Source organism: Pundamilia nyererei, unplaced genomic scaffold (assembly GCF_000239375.1).
Source record: "Pundamilia nyererei isolate P.nyererei 1_Seehausen unplaced genomic scaffold, PunNye1.0 scaffold00072, whole genome shotgun sequence".
NCBI lineage: Eukaryota > Metazoa > Chordata > Actinopteri > Cichliformes > Cichlidae > Pundamilia > Pundamilia nyererei.
The window spans coordinates 2,076,785-2,094,086 of record NW_005187473.1 but is presented as its reverse complement, the minus strand read 5'-3'; the positions used below and the strand labels follow the sequence as shown (position 1 = coordinate 2,094,086).

At 40.9% G+C, this 17,302-nt stretch overlaps 1 protein-coding gene across 4 annotated transcripts in view; it reads right to left on the bottom strand.

Annotated features, from left to right (window-relative positions):
• The window catches only part of ddah1 (dimethylarginine dimethylaminohydrolase 1), an 86,162-nt gene extending 69,755 nt beyond the window's left edge, over positions 1–16,407 (bottom strand). The window contains exons 1-2 of one of the 4 annotated variants that reach the window (XM_005736967.1): positions 16,295–16,407; positions 9,095–9,421 (exon numbers count right to left, since the gene is read on the bottom strand). In XM_005736967.1, the coding sequence (XP_005737024.1) occupies positions 9,095–9,388 (294 nt within the window). In that variant the 5' untranslated portion in view covers positions 9,389–9,421; positions 16,295–16,407. Of the gene's footprint in view, positions 1–9,094; positions 9,422–9,558; positions 9,678–10,111; positions 10,134–10,468; positions 10,486–16,294 lie in introns of those variants that run through there. The other 3 variants (XM_005736970.2, XM_005736969.1, XM_005736968.1) reach the window with 3 other exon arrangements.
• Between the last annotated feature and the right edge of the window lie 895 nt (positions 16,408–17,302).

The following is a 17,302-nucleotide window of genomic DNA, read 5'->3' as shown; positions in this document are numbered from 1 at the left end:
CTCCATTCAGCCTGATGGGCAGCACTCTGTGTTAATGCTTATTAGCATGCTAACATAGAGAGCAGTAAACAATTGTTTCACCACTATTGCTGGCTATTCACCCTCAATTTATCACTTATGTCTTCACATAAAAAAGAAAGGAAGCAAACTAGGGTCAGTAAATCTCCGGCTGTCCTAAAATTATTCAAATAAATATATCAAAACTATAACTAGCATCTCATAGTCACCAAGCAAAAGACTTTGAAGGATTTTAATAGCAGAACAACAAAGTTTAGCATCATATGTTTTTTTTTATTAGTTTTACAGGTTAATGACCAGAAAAATGTTCATGCAGAATATCGTGGTGTTTCAGTGAAGATGACCTTTAACCTTTTGCATTTTGAATGTCAGCTCCAGTGCATGAAGTTGTTGTTTAGTGACAGCGGAGAAAACTCGGCATTTAAACACAACTGTCAAATAGCCTGACAGACAAGAGGCTGTAGCCTGGAAGGCTTGAGATATTCCCTTTGTGTCTCTCAGAGTATTTTGTTTTTAAGATTGAGAATAAAAGATACGTGTGAGAGTGAAAAGTCAAACATTGAGAGAGAAAGCAGAGAGAAAGATAATAAAATGAGCATTAATATATTTCAGTTAGCCTTCTGACTTCAGCTTGATTTACTAACTGTAGCAAAATGTGGCAGAGGCAAACATTTTGTCATCAGCAGCTTTTAGTTTATTACGGGATACCAAGACAAATGCTTACTGGAGTTTTCAGTATTAGAGATGCTTGTTGTGTTTCAAAAAAAATAGACATGGTCAAGACGACCCTCTGAAGTTCAAACTAAGTGTCAGAATGGGGAAGAAGGGGGATTTACGTAACTGAATGTGGAATGGTTGTTGTGTCAAACAGGCTCATCTAAGTATTTCAAAAAACTGTTGACATGCTGGGATTTTCCTACACAACCATCTCAAAGACAGGTCCAAAAAAAGGACAAAATATCCGGCGAACAGCAGATCTCAGGTTAAAAATGCCTCATTGATGCCAGAGATCAGAGGAAAATAGCCAGACGGCTTCAAGCTGATAAGAGGACAAGAGAACCTCAAATAACCACCCACTACAACCAAAGCACACAGAGCATCTCTGAATGGACAGCATGTCAAACCTTAAAGGAGGTGTGCTGCAGCAGCAGAACATCACACAGGGTTTCACCCCTATCAGCTGAGAACACAGAACTTGCACAGGCTCACTAAAATGAGACAATAGATGACTGGAAAAACATAGCCTGGTCCCATGAGTCTCGATTTCGGTGACATTCGGATAACAGGGTCAGAATTCGGCATGACATTTCTTGAACATGCCAAATTGTTCTGTGTACCTAAATGCCCTCCACAGTCTCCATATCTGACTTGGACAGAGCACCTTTGGGATGTGATAGAACAGGAGAGTCACATCATCTCTCAATGTTTCCAGCACCTTTGTAATCGATGCACTGATTAATTAAGACAGTTCAGAAAGCAAAAATGGCATCTAACCCAATATTAGCAATGTGTAACTAATACATGGTCAGTGAATTCACATCACTTTAACACTTTTTCAATATTAATGCATGCCTCAGAGTACAAATCCCCAAAAGCCAGCATTGCTCCACTTATAAATGGTAAAGTCTTGAAGTACAGGTGCTAAGAGGGATTGTGGGCTTACATATTTACTTTCATTGGCACTCCTGGAATCAAAGGTCAGTGAAACTTCCCTTTAGATGTAGTAAAAACGGCAATGCTCCAGCTCAAAGCTTAAAGCAAATATTTCAAATCACAAGAGAAACATTGCTAAGACTGCAAGGGCAAGGACATTTTTAAAGGAAATTTAAATTATTAAATTAGAATGAAAAATTCTTTGCCCACTGAAAAGTGAAAATATGTATCAATCTCCACTTAGTATTACTTTACTCTGAATTTGTAGTCTGATGGATCCGAGATCAGAAAGTAGACAAAAGTAGAAAAATGTTCAAAAGTAAGGAGAAAACTACACAGCACATCATTTTTCTAAACTAAATGGGCCTTTCTCACATTACCAAAACTTCAAGTGAAAAAAAGGACAACTTTTTTCTTTACTTATTCTGCACCCTTTCTGACCTCAGCAAGGCCCGTCTATGCCTGGCCTACTTCCTATGTCTTCCACTGCTTGGTCTCACATACCAAACCAGACATTCGCACACCCACGGTGACGGCCGAGTGTGACCGGGTCATCCCGCGAGGCTGAGAGGAGTTCCTGTTCACGAGTCCCTCACATCTGTCTCCCAGGCTGCCGCGCTCATGCTGAGTTGGAGGGGTTGCGGTGGGTGAACCTGGGGCTAAAAGTGGGCGTGGTCCAAGATTATTGGGGAGGGTTGTCTAGGCTGTTCACCCACTTCCATCTTTGCACAACCCACATGAGAGGCAAAGCCCCGGCCCGTGCTGGCTGACCCATGCAGAAAACTAAAGAGGTGGATCACTTAACGTTCGGTGTGGTTTGATTTGATTTACTACACCTTTACAAATTAACTTATTTTATCTAGTAAAATGTGTGTATTTTCATTTCAAGTCAGCAAGGGAAACATTTATAGCACTTTCCACACATCCTATACAAGTCAGTCAAAAGGAGACTTATAGTTTTTGAGTGGCGAACAAGCTACATTACTAAGTGGGTGATTTAACACAACAGTTAGTCCATTAATATAAATGTAGGCAATTATGTGAGCGAGACTGTACAGCTAATGCTTTGACGGTCTCAAGAATGAATGAGGATGGGAGAAAGCAGCGGCACCAAGATGTTACGAATGAAAGATCCAGACGAGGAAATCAGACAGGCAAACAGCGGGAGGAAGGGCAAGTTAAATGCGGTAGGAATGTTACAGACAGTTGGGGAATGCACGTAGACCCCGTCCCACACGCTGCTGGCGGATTTCAGATGTCTCGCCCTTCTCCGCCGTTCGCACTCGGATGTTAAGTCTCCGCAAAGGAAGCCAGTTCGGTTCTGTTAGGGAAGTCGTATAAGAGCAGGGGAGGGCAGCGAGGAATCGGCATCTGCAAAAGGCTGTCTAGTCAAAACAAGGCTCATGTGCTGTCTGGAGTTCGCTTGTGGGGGTAGCGACACGAAGCATGACCGGAAAAGGGGGCCCACGTGGAAGCATAAACTACGTGGACTGAACCTAAATATTACGTCTATAAAAACATGACCTAAATATTGTGTCTGTGGAGCAGGATTTTCCATCCTGTCTCCACACCTGGAGACATCCAAGTCTTGTACACTCAGTTATGACAGATTTTTAGCACTTTTTAAATGATTGCTATTTTCCAGGCAACTTGCAGTCGCCCTTTAAGCCGTGTGCTATTACAAGATACAGTAGGTCTCAAGTAGCACACTCTAAATATTTAGGGGCCACACTTAAAACATCAGTGTCAGAGGAGGAGTTCAGTAATTACCTCACTGAAGCTTTGAATTCTACTTGATAAAACTAAATCCCGCACGCCTGCCTGCTTAGCTGCTGCAAGTTAAGGTCTTTTTTTTGCCTGAGCAAAAACATAAAAAGTGAGGGTCGAGGATCAGAGAAGGGATTTTCTTTCTAGGCAATTAAACTCGACTTTGCTGTCAGACTCAGAGGCTGCCAGCACAACCTGATGTTCCAGGTAAGAATACGGGGAAAAAGAAAAAAAAAGTCAGCCGTCTGTAGTTACTGGGGCGACAATTATACGGCGCAGTTCAAAAGTTCAGCAGAAATCACTACTGTGAAAACACCTTCTATCCACCAAGGTGTCACTCCCAAGGATTGAAGAGCATCTCCATCCACCCTACGAGAGGAAGCAATCCCAGAGTGAGACGCTTGAAAACCACGAGTCTGCTGAAGCAACACTGTTACGGCTGGCTAATTCTCGAGCAAAAGTTACAACCCAAATTTTATCTACCTTTGGGTTCTCACAGGCAGAAATGCCACATTTCCGTACTTGTGCCGTAATTATGAAAGTCTGAACAACCTGCTCGCTCGGCAGCAGGCGAAGTGATGAAACGGAGGTTATGGTTCGAGCAGATTAGAGGTTACAGTGTAATTTTAGAACTATTCTGCCGTGAAATTGCACTTTCATCTCCAGCTTGAAAACAGACAAAAAGCAATATTTAAATCTAAAAAAAAAGGAGAAAAAACATATCTTGACTCGAAACAACATTTTTACACACAATCCATGTCACATGTTCAACTTTGGCATCTTTGTGGCCAGACAGCAGATCACCAAGGGCAAAGGAACCATTTTTTCTAATGTGCACTAACGGGCTGGACTGAATGTGTAGAGCAGCAGGTTGACTGTGATTACTCTGTACTCTGTCACAGAGAATGAACCCAGTTATTCTCTGGAGGAAAACTAATTTTGTTCTGCCATGTCCAACAGCTGCCTGTTTCAGAGGCCAATGCGAGGCTGTGGCCACAGTGAGAGTGGAGACTAAATGATAAGATTCTGTTTGGTAGTGTGGTTTTCTTACAGCAAGGGTCAAATGAAGACATGTATTCTTCTTTTTTATAATCTGACCAACATGTTTGGGATAAATGTAAAAGAAAAAACTGGCAATAATGAGAACAAGCATAAAAATCATAGAAACATTTTTATATTATATTAATCTGGGGAGCCTTTTTTTTTTTTTTTAGCCTCAGGTCTCATTTTTAATGTTTGTACTTTTGTGTCCGTGATGCGTCCTGGATCTCCCCAGAGAGTTAAAAGAGCAGTCCACTGTGTGCTACTCAATTCCAGTGGGAACGTCTCACTTGGACAACTCAGGATGTTACAGCAGAACTCCTCATCGACAGTTTGCCCCTTGGGGGCACGTCTGTAACATGAATGGGAAGTTTAAGGCCGTCATGTCCCTCTCCTTCCAGCTTCTAGCTACTGACTCTTCAGCTGCTGTTCGGTCTGGGTCACAGCACAAAAGTTGGTACACATATACGCTTTCTTTGGTATCCTCAATGAAATCACATATGTGCATACACAAGACAGAACCCCCAAAGAGGAACATTTTGCATCAGGTATTTCTTTTTTTGAACTGTTAAAGAACTTTTCTTATTTCCACATCGACCTGATTTTATTGCCCTTTTGACTTCTCTTTGACCTAATTTTGTTATCACTGTTACTTATCTCTAAGAAACAAACTCACTCTATCACATTGAGTGGCTGGCTGGTTTGACTCACACCCTTCACGCAGTCAGTTTCTGCTTTCTGGATGCCGGCCTTTAGTCCCAAAATGCAGGAAAAGCCACGCTTTGCTCCAGCAGCCATCAATCAACCAAATAAAAATCAAACATTTTTAAACCCACATGATTATTTACACTTTGTTATGCTGTAAATGAGTTATCTGTTGTTTGTTGTCTGTGTTTAAAATAAAAATAAAAATGTGAGCCAGCCCAAATATGAAACTGATCACACCTTGTACTTGGGGGACAAACTAGACATATTTCTAACTTGTGACCTTTTTATCCAAAAGTTAACTTCAGTTCAGTTGAATAAGCTTGTACTTTAAAATCCCTTTAAAAATCCTTTGCAAAACTGTCCTCCATGTAAAGATGAACCTGAGCTGCTGCTGAAAGCAGGATCAATAAAGTATTTACGCAAGCGAAAACATGCGAGTTTTGATTGGCACGAGGACGCCAGCAGTTCAAAACCTGCGTCAGAGCTTCTGAAGAGAGGAGCAACAACACAATCATGCAGGCTCATCCACAGCACATCTGCAGCACGCTCATTTCTGCTGGATTCACTTGTCATTAAATTATAGGCTGAAATGTGGTCAGTGGGTCACGGGGGTATTTTCCTTTTCCTTATTTATTGTTATTCATTCTTTGCATGCAGAGCACAGCTCAGTGAGACTTCCTGTTGTTGCTGTGCTGTCAGTACTTTGTGTGAGTCCTCGGCTCGCAAGCGGTCAACACCAGTCATGAGCCAAGTGGGCCATGGTGGCATGGGACTTTACATGCAACAGCTCTGGTGAAGCGACAAGAATGATGGTTAAAAAAAGACTCAATGAATAGCAGAAACAGACAAAAAATTACCAAAAAAAACCTGATAAAAACATCTGTCACAAAGAGAAAGTCATCCTTAATACAAAGCTCTGCTCATGTTTGTCACTGGCCTCGAAAAGCTAACCAATTTGCCGTAATAACACAGCACAAGGTGGCTGTTTGCAATCTGAAAAGGGAAGCTCGCAAGCTGTCAAAGCAAAATCTTATAATTACTACTTTTCTGGGAACAAAATGCATTCAAAGCTGAAAACTGTATTTCAGACGTATGTTCTTGGGGACCTTGAGTAAATATTTTCCATCTCTGTTTTTCGAAAATGTTCGACATTATACGCAAACGGTTTGGCATCCCAGCTCCTCACGGAGTAACTAAAGCCAAAAAAACAGAGCCATTTTCATTATGACGCATAAATGGGTTCATAATAAGCAAGAAATTAAAGGTCATATGACAATCCACAGCTCCTCTTTCAGTGAATTCTGTCAGTTAAGCATTCATACTAATGCTCGGCATTCAGGGGAAAAATAGCTTCAGCTCTTTGTTGGAGTGGTTTATACAGAGCTCCAGGCTGTAGTACCCAATAATGCAATCAATTTAGACAAACATTTCTCCTCATAGCAAAGCTTTTAAGCAAAAGCCTAATGGAAAAGATTCTAGCAATCTTTGAGAAATTACAGAGCTGAACAATTTTAAAATCTACAATGCATTTGATCAAATGCAGAAAAAAAGTATCCTGAAAAACAGAGAGGAAAAGTCAGATAGCACAAACCAACTTGTTAATCTGCCATGTAGTGACAAGAGGATTGCAATAACATGAGCAAATGAAACTTGATGCAGATCTAATGGACCAGAAACCAATAACCAAGACTAAAATAATAACAACACAGCGAGTGACATCTTTGAATTCCCACATTAATTTCCTCGTGTCATTTCACACGAGCTCTCTAAAGCGCTTGATCAACACACTTTACATTCGGAACAAAGTTTTGCTTTCCCTCGACAATCAAAGGACGTGTACCCCGGGGGGGGGGGGGGGGGGGCCCATTTCACTGCAGGGCAACCTGCATGTGGCGAATAAAGCTTTGATTGATTGATTGGTTATTTCAAAAGAATCAATGATAGAGGCTCGCTTACTTTCTTAATCGCGAGCAGCGATGAGGCTTTTCCTGAAACCTGCACTGAGCCTTCCTTCATACATCTTCAATAAGTAAAAATCAATAAACCCTTGTCTCGTCTAAGCAAATGATCAGCAATAATTGGAAAGGAGAGACATGAATATGTTGTAGTCGAGCTCTGTAAGCATTGACTTTGATAAGAGCGTGAAGAAAACCGGACTGTGTTTGAATGAAAGGCAGGAAAACAAGCTGATGACACATGTTTTGGTGATGCGTGTGCAGGAGATACAAGGAGCAGAGCATTTTGTCCATTTTTTAAAACCCTATAGCTGTGTTAAAAACAGAGCATTACACTGGGAACGGTTGTTCAGCTCCATGTTTATATAAAGTCCCAAAATGACATTACACAGAAAAGCTTCTCATCTCTGCACGCACACATAAACAAGCAGAAACATTCCTTTATCACTCACTGCCAAGCTGCCACATAACATTAACTGTGGAACAAAAGCTTTTCTGCTCCCTTTAGTGTGGAAAGCCATTTGTTGATTTTTCACAGCGTATCCTACGGCCCACGGGGCTTTAACTCGCACAATCATAATGATGTGTCATTTGCGCTGAAAATTATATCTCATTACGAATATAAGTATCCAGTTCAGCCAAGTCATTTATAATTCCACCCAAGACAGGAGTCATTTACTCATTAGAATCCATCTGTGGCTGTTTTGCAAACATTTATGTTCTTATATCTCAGAAGTTTCCAAAATTTTTTGCTTTTTTCTTTTAATTAATGAAACTTTCCCATGAGCTGAACACAGGCTGGACACCAAACCGCTGCAATTTTGTGTATGAAATCTAGAAAAAAAAAATCACATTTAAAGGTTATAAAGTATCACAGTGGAAGTGCGCTGATGGCTTTGGAACATGTTCACGCAAATATAATGGGCAGTGCGCTCAACATAAATGAAATGTGGTGGTTGAAGGTAGCAGCGCCGAGCTTTTCAATCAATATCCCCGCCGCCAGTGAGGCCGGGGACCATTAGCACCAGTGAGCCAAGCAAAGTAACTCTGATGTGAAATGACAGGGGCTTTCACAGAAACCATCCTACCATTTCCCTCATTGTCATTCACACACACATAAACACACACACCCTACATTTCAGCCAGCCTCACTAGGCAACCAAGTGCACTCATACTGTTGTCTTGTTTCAGAAAAAATGGATTGATTGATTCATTTCTGTGGAGTCCTAAACTTCACCTCCCCCTTGCTCTTCCTCTTGACGTCTCATCAGACTCCTAATCAGCCAGAATCTGAGCTACTTGGCTTCTAGGATGCTCTGACATTAATGCTCTCCATACCACAGAAACAATATGATGTTAAAGTTGGCAATACATACTAAAAGTGCATGAACATTCAGCATCTCAGTTCTTTTTAAACTCTCACTTTTTTATATAGTTTTTGTAGTGTGCTATGTTAAAAACAAAAGCAGCATTGTCTTTAATATGGGCGTTGCCTCATATAAGTAATGAGCATAATTCCTGTTTAAAGGCTGGTGCACAGTGCACTGGGTTAATATGTGTTGCCTAGTATACATACAGCTGGTTTCACGTATAGCTTTGAATAGTGCAGCTCTTTTCCAGGCTGTAAAATTCAAAATCTGAATCCAAGCTTGTTTAAGGATGAATTAAATACTACACATCCGATTTTATTTAAGTTAATTAGAAACTGAGTCATGCTTACGTTTTCGTTGATGTTATTAACTGGTAAAAATATGTTTATAACCCACCTACGTGCTGTGACCCTCATCACCCACTTGTATATCTTGATGCCAGTGCATCCAGCTGCTTATTCCTGCAGCTTAATTGCATGCCAAGTGAGCACAGCGGACAAAGGAGGCGGGAGGACGCCTTCCTTTCCACTTTCACATCAAACTTTATTTTCGTCGTACTGAATCATGCTGACACTGCCCTACCTCTCCTCTCCTGCTCTCAGCCCCGGGTCTGGTGATGAGCGCCGTGTCACCGCACACCACGGCCGCGTCCTCCACGAACACGCAGTCCGGGAGCGACTCGTCCGCGGGGAGCTCGACCACCTCCAGCCCGAGCCTCGTCCTCAGGACCTCGACGTAAGCCTCTTGCTCCTTCACCGCCTTGGCCAGGTCCACCTCCGTCTGGCTGCTCCGCAGCGCTTCTTTGGCCAGGGACACAGGGATTCCCCGAACGACGGCGTGGGTGTAATGACCGAAACCTGCCATCAAACCAGCCATGTTTTGCGTTCCCTTTACTTGGCACGTTCAAATCTGGAGAAAAAAAACCACCCTGAGAGACAACTCGGCGAATGAATGAGAGAGAAAAATACTAGAGTCAGCTGACTCGATAATTCCTAGCTTGCTTATTTGTTCCCTGTTAGTTTGTTGGGCTTTTATTCTTTATTTACAGTAGCCTGCTGCACACAGTGTCAGTCAGCCCTGCTCCAGTCTCCAGGCGAGCGACAGCGCTTCGGTGACGCGCACCGACCATCACGTGTAGCCTGAGTCTGTCAGCCCTCAGCCAGGCGCTCAGCCCAGCGAGTGACAGGACCCCATGAGCCTATGGCTCAATCAATTATCCACTGGATCAACAGAGCAAAACCTGATAGTAAAACCCGAGTTAACAGTCTATTCAAATCATTAACAAGGAAAAATACAGGTTCCATATCTCTGTAGGGACAAATCAGAAAACAAAACAAAAAGGGTTTGTTAGATTTTTTTTTTTGCCAAGGAAAATGCAAAACACTACCCGGATGTAGCTTTTCAGTTATAGAAGGACATACATTTCCCTTCATATGTGGTTGTAAATAATGCTGTGGACTGTTGGCTGGTCAATTAGAATCAGAATGTCTTTACTGTCTTTGTCACAGGTACAACGAAATTAAAAGTGGTCTGCGATCAGTGCATCATCCATAGAAATATAAAAATATAAATAAATAATAAAATTAATAAATGGAATACTTAGACCAGGGGTGGGCAATTCCAGGCCCCAAGGGCTGGTGTCCTGCAGGTTTTAGATCTCACCTTGGGTCAACACACCTGAATCACATGATTAGTTCGTTACCAGGCCTCTGGAGAACTAATTTAGCCATTTAAATCAGCTGTGTTGGTTCAAGGACACATCTAAAACCTGCGGGGACACCGGCCCTCGAGGCCTGGAGTTGCCCACCCCTGACTTAGACCATTTTAGCTTGTTGGTGTTCCTGTTAATAACACATTACAGTTATGTGGGGGGACATTTCACAGGATGCAGTCCTGTGAAAAACTATGTCCCATACTTCCAGGGTAATTATGAGGGTAATCAAATTTGATTCGCACTTGATTTGTTGACCATCAGCAGAGGTGACTGCCTCTACAAAAGCAGACGTTCTGGCTGCTTGCTAGCTTGGAGCATTCAGGCCAATGCCGCAATTTTCTCGGAAGTGGGTATCCTGGAAAATTCACTTCAAGGTCAGACAGCGCAACGGTCAGAGAAACTGAAAACAAACAAAAAAAACAAAACTAAATCCAACAGTCACGTCTCAGACTCAGTCAGCATGTGAAATGTTAAAGTTCATTATAGTACAGGAATGGCTCATTTGGACCTGGACACCTTGCAATCACCAAGGTGGCTATGAGCTCCTCTGTATAACAAAGTATTCTAGAGTCAAATGTGAGGCCATCTATGTGACAGCTCAAGTTTGCCTGAAATTGGGTCATTCAAAGGATAATGATCCCAAGAACAGCAGCAAATCTAAAACAGAATGAAAAACAAAAGAATAGAGGTTTTACAGTGTTCAAACATCAACCTGACTGGCAGGACCTTAAGAGAGCTGTCCATAAACATAAACCTCAATGCATAGAAGAAACAGTGTAACAGTGACGTGAGACGCAGAAAACGATTACTCCAAGTTATTACCGTAAAAATTGGTTCTAGGAACTACTGAATTATGGAAATGCTGTCATTGTTCACCACTGTATGTGGTGTTATTTCCTCTGATTATGATCCTCATTTATATTAAACCTGCAGTAACTACTTTATGACTCCTCTTGGTGGTGCTTATCAAAGGAACAAGCAGAAAGTGAAGGTTGGTTAGTTGCACTGAAAAAGAGCATTTAGCATTTAATTTGGAATTCAAATGTAGGAAGAAATATTAAAAGCACAAAACTTTACTTGACTTTACTTGTCATCAATAAAAAAGCAATAAATAGTTGATCATCATGCCTTGAATGAAGAAAAACAAGCGTCTTTACAACACTGATGAGATTACACTGACAGATTGATAATAAGTATTCCCGCATCTTCACATTTTAGGTGAAACAGCTCCACAGTGTAATGTCAGAAGAGGACAAAGTAAGGACAAAGTAAGGAATCTCCTTGACCTCAACACTAAGTTTGGTAATGAACTGTATCCCTGAGAAATACATTTCAATATACATTTCACAAAAGACCTTCACTACAAAAAGAATAGCGTGTGGATCTTGATAAAACTGGGAACATAAAGACAGATGAGTAGCAGATATCTATTTGATTCCCACACCATTCCAACTTGGGTCAAAATACATTTCGAAATGAAGGAAACGTGTGCACACCTTCATTCTTGAACTTGATATTCTTGAGACGTGTATCTGCTTTCATCTTGGCAGACTTGAAACAAATACTGCACACATAACTCAAAGGGAAAGACTGTAAATATATAAAAAGAGAAGTTTGTTGTATGATATGTAGGGAAAGAAGGATTTGAAAGGAAGCTCACTGTTAAATGTGTATGTATAGAAGGAATGGTGCATGGGTGGAGGTGGGCTGGTGGAGTTGTATTCCCTACGGTGCCATCTAAGGAAGGTTCTGGGCCCGGTGAAGCTGTCTGAATGGATGGAATGTTTCTTCAGACGTCCCAGAAGCACATTCTTCCACTGCGGGACCTGGGTTTGTCTTTTCTTGTTCCAGATTCACTCAATTATCCTCGACTGCTCTAAACATTCCAGTACATTCCAGAAGCCCCGCATTCCTTCTTCTTTTTTCCCCACCCCAGCCAGGATCACCAACCACCACCACCCTTGCCCAGCTTTAACACCTGCCCCCACTCAGACTTCTTTTTTTCCCCTTCCCCATCATTCCTGATCGCAGATGGACGTGGCACAAAAGAAAGCCTCTTTTTTCTCTCTCCAAGCTGAGGAATTTGGCTTACTTTAGACGAAGGAAAGCCCTCATACTTCAGGCACACCTGGCTGGTACAATGTGCAGCTATATAATCAAAATGGTGAAAGCAGACATGGATCTGAAGCGGCACAGCGGGGTACGGAAGCAGTTATGATTGAACTCATCATAAGATCGTAGATGTCTGAAGTGACATGCATGATTACACAGGTGATCGAAGGATGTTTCACTCTCTGTGCCTAATTACAGAGAGTAATATAAAAAAAATAAAGTAATAGGATAAATTTCATACATAAAAATTGATCATTCTAGAAGAACAGCAATGGATATTCTATTTTACATAGCAGCTATATGAGTTTCCTGTGAATGAAACCTTTTAAACAGCATCAACAAGCCAAGTTTCACTGAAAGAAGAGGATGCAGTAACATTTATCATCATTTACTATAGTTAATCGACCATATACAGGCACTTACACCCACAGTTGAGCGCAATCAGCGTATTCAGGGAATTGGCCTTGAGATAGATAGATAATCCTTCAGGTATAAGTAATTGCTATTACACCAAATGTGTATTTGTTCACAGCCAAACATTGTTCCCAATAAATTTAGCGATGACTTCTACACTGGTGTAGGAAAAGACCCAGACACTTTGTCTGTTTGCACAGAATCTGTTAACGTTATCCGTCATGTTCATTACAATCAGAGCAGGCAGGTTGAGCAAAATCAGACACACCAGTACATTTAATCTCCTCATCGCGCAACAACTCCTGGAATGCACTAAACCTCAGAGAAATGTTAATGGAGCCAAGTATCAAAGAGAATTTTTACCTTGAACTTGTCTTAGCTATAATTAATTTAAGATGAAATGGAAGACATGTTTCCGTGTTATCAGATGTTTTATGTTTTTTGGACAAACAGGAGGTTCCTCTTTTGTCATTTGCTGACAGAGCCAGAAGGTTCTTAGGACTGCTGTGGAAATGGTCCGACTATATTTCAAGATTAGCATGTTCTCTGGCTTTGCTGGTTCACGCAGTAAATAACATTTCAACAGGAAGCAAAGTACGAGTATACAACAACGGGAGGAAAGCAAAGCTGGAGTTGCTGTAAGTATTCAAATAGCCACTGGGGAAAAATGTGTGTTTTCACGCAAAACTGATGCGTCGCTGATGACTAAAAAAAAAAGAATGCAAAAGACGAAAGATTCCTCCCATCTTTTACCAAACACAGAAATGCATTTGGATGTGCAAAGGAAATGACCTGTTATGGGCAACTACGTGATAATTAGCACCCTCGGTTTACTACATCTTTGTGCAATGTGAAACTACAGCAGATTACAGAATCAGAACATATTTCAGAGCAGTAGTAAGCAAACAACAAAAAAGGAAAGCACAATCCAAATTATCATCAGACCCAAAATGAAATTATCTTTCGAAAAATATCCTTGAACAACACCGTAGTGAACACTGTCTGTGCCAATATAACAATGATATAACAGTTAAGCACTTGAGGTCAACCTTCACTAAGCTGATTTCCTTCTTAATGAATCAGGAAGTCTGGTATCACAAAGTTACATCAGAAATTCGTGTGAAAGTGTGATCTCATGTGTTTGCCTTCTTGTGAACTTGTCAGATTTATATTTCTTCAGAACTGGACTCTGCGTTTTAATTGCTTGCTTAATCTAAGCAGCCATTCATATGCGAACAAGCTGTAACTCATCAAATTTCCTGCTTCTCCGTGAGCTGACAGAAGAAGGAAGTGTTGCTAGTACAAACTGCATGCTAGTTATGACATCTGTCTTGGCTATACTACAATGGAATCTGTTGTTTAAACATGTAGATCCTGGTCCATCCGTGTCTTAAACATAAATAAGGAAGCTGAGGGCTGCCACCCGTCTAGACTTCCTGAAGGTCATGCAGTCCTGATGGGTTCTGATAATGGGCTTCCGTCACAGTGAGCCTTGGAATCTCTCAAGCATTGGTCAACGTTGAAACTGCTTAGACTTCCCAGCCAGAGGCTTTGAAGTCGCTCAGATGCAGAGCAGTGACAACAATCCAATCATCGATTCTGTCAAGAAGGAGAGCGAGTCCCTCATCATCACGAAGGTCAAAGGACCGTGATGTGTGCTGTTTGCGTGAGGGGCTCTCCGATGGCTTTAGTGGAAACTATTTGGCAAGGGCAATTACAACAAAAGACGCACATCCAGCTTTTGGAATGTTTCCTAAAATGAATGGGGAATAATGGAATGAATATTGCTGCGTGTTATTCTCCACTGACGTAAAATGAAAACACTGCTTCCCATCATTGTAACACTGGGACGGATGCAAACATGCTGTCATACACACACAGAGGTAGGCATGAAACCATTACAACACTGAAGGACAACTGAGCAGTGGACAATCAAACAAAGCAATAATATAAATGACCATTAAAGGAGTGTTCTCCCACTTCAGTGTTTATTTTTACATACATTTGTGGAATTAAATGCACGATTAAGCTTAAAAAAAAATCAACTTTCCTCATCAAGCCTGCTTAACACACTGTGTCTTTATCCGGCCTAACCATGCTGGACGTGTGTTAGAGGGTCTCAGTGTGGGATATCTACGGTTGTCCTGAGAGGTCAAATGCACTGCAACTTAAGAAAACATCAGGAAATGTAAAAAGAAAATGACCACAAAAGCATACAAAACACAATGAAAACAGGAAAAAATACAACAGAAGTTGACTAAAACACAACAGAAGGAGAAAAATAAACAAATTCACAAAAAAGTACAAGTGAAATGTTTCAGTGGAGACCACGTGACCAAACAGCTGTGGGAATAACAAGAAAGAAAAACATGCAAAGGTTTGCCCCTTAAAACGCTTCAAGACTTATTGGATTTGTAACATGTGTTTTAATCACACAACTCATATAATATTGTGCATGTTTGATGTTAGCTACCTACTGTTTGCTTGTCACTTCTGCAGCTGGTCCATCAAATTATCTCCCCAAAATCACTTAGATTGTTTTTTGAGTTTTTTCTGAGCTTTTGCTGCATTTTTCATTGTATTTCTCTTGTTTTCCTAAACTTCACTTGTGTTTTTTCTATTTCTATTGTGTTTTATTTGAATTATGTTGCATTTTGTGCGCTTTTTGCAGCATTTCTTTGTATTACTATTTGTTTATTCAACTTCCGTTGTGTTTCATTCAAATTCTACTGTGTTGTTTTTTTCTATTTCTATTGTACTTTATTCAATTTCCGTTGTGTTTCATTCAAATTCTACTATGTTGTTTTTTTCTATTTCTATTGTACTTTATTTAACTTCCGTTGTGTTTTTCCGTGATTTTGTAGCTGTTTCTAAATTTTCAGTGCGTTCTGTCAGGGCCACCATAGAAATCTCCCTTTAAAAAATTGTATAACTGCCACAAAAATAGAGACCCATTTTCATAATATAGCGTTGCAATGCACACAGGAACACTACACATGTGCTCACAAAGACACACCCCCTATCCAAAAAGGCTGCACCCACACGTCCATCTCCATTCTGAATACTCACACAGACATGAGTAAGAGGCTTCACGGACAAGGACTGTTATCACATGAATACGTCCTCCTCTATTAAAAGATGGTTTGACGTTTGGATTCTGGTCAGTCTTTAAATTATAATAATAAAACAAATGGTCATCCACCAGTTATTCCTTACACATCACCATCTAGTGTCTTGAATTGGAATTATAAAAATATGGCCACAAAAATAACAACCACGACAATCAGTCCACGTGGGGAAACCTATAGGCTATTAAAAGATCTTTTAAAAAGTGTCTCTTGCGAGAAAACAAAGAAGAAGACGCATTACCAAGGGTTATTTATTTTTGTGGCTGGTTTATTTTTTTTAGAAGAAATGTATCTGCTATGTTCTATTATCATATAAAGGGGATTTTATTCTGAGGGTAGCCACCAATGTTAGGCACACTAGAGTAAACTGAAAATCAAAACAGAACCAAAAAAACAAAGGAAGTCCAAACTCACCGGAGAGGCTCTTCAGCCGTCTTGCTCAGTGCTGCTGTCTCACTGTACCGTTATGTAAAGTCTACACATAAGGCTACAGGGAAGAGGGGAGAAGTGAAATGTCCGATCCTTACAAACACAAACAAACTCTTTGCCCTCATGCAAAAAAGAAAAGAAAAAAGAAATCCTGTTTGGAATCTGCCATCCCGTCGTGACAATAACAACGGTTTATATCTCGTCTTTAGGCATTTCGCTGCCACCTGGTCAAAGCTATTATAACTCGGAATCATTTCAAAACTCAGGTGGAAGAGACTTATTGAGACTCGTGTTGTTAAAAACTAAGACAAAGACCCAAGTGTTTGTCTCCCCCCACCAAACACCACTAACATCACCGCATCTCTTGCGGAAAATTGGATCACTTCACCTACAGCGGGACCCACTTTCTTTCTTCCCCCCACGAAACGTGATGGACACATTGTGTGAGTGTGTAAGGGGGGCAAAACTGCTTCAAAGGATGAAAGGCAAAGGAATTTCCCTGCATGAAGAACATATTTAACAAGCCTTTATGCTGTCAGGAATGCTGGCCAAGGGGGAGAGAAATATGTTAATAATGCAAGCTACTGCCATACCAAATATGGCAATATTGTTACGTCTGAGCTCTGGTGCGCATCTGGTAATGCTTAGCTCCCCTGAATAAAGGCACCGGAGAGCCAGAAATAGACTGTTCAACGTATTTCTGCCTACACCTTTAAGAGAAAAGCTCGTACGGTTATTTTAAACGTGTTCATCGTCTTGTAAAAGTGTATTTAATCAACTGATCTGCGCCTAATTACTGTGTAGGCAAAAGCATGCCTGACACAGTGATCAGCAACAGTCGAACATGTTCAACTGCATAACTGACACTTAAATTGATCCATAATAAAGTTTTGTTCAAACTTCTGATCTGATCTTTAAGTCTTGGGATGCTATTTTGGGGATATTCTGCGACATGGCATTCTTATATGAAGACAAGTGACTCTAAAATTCAAC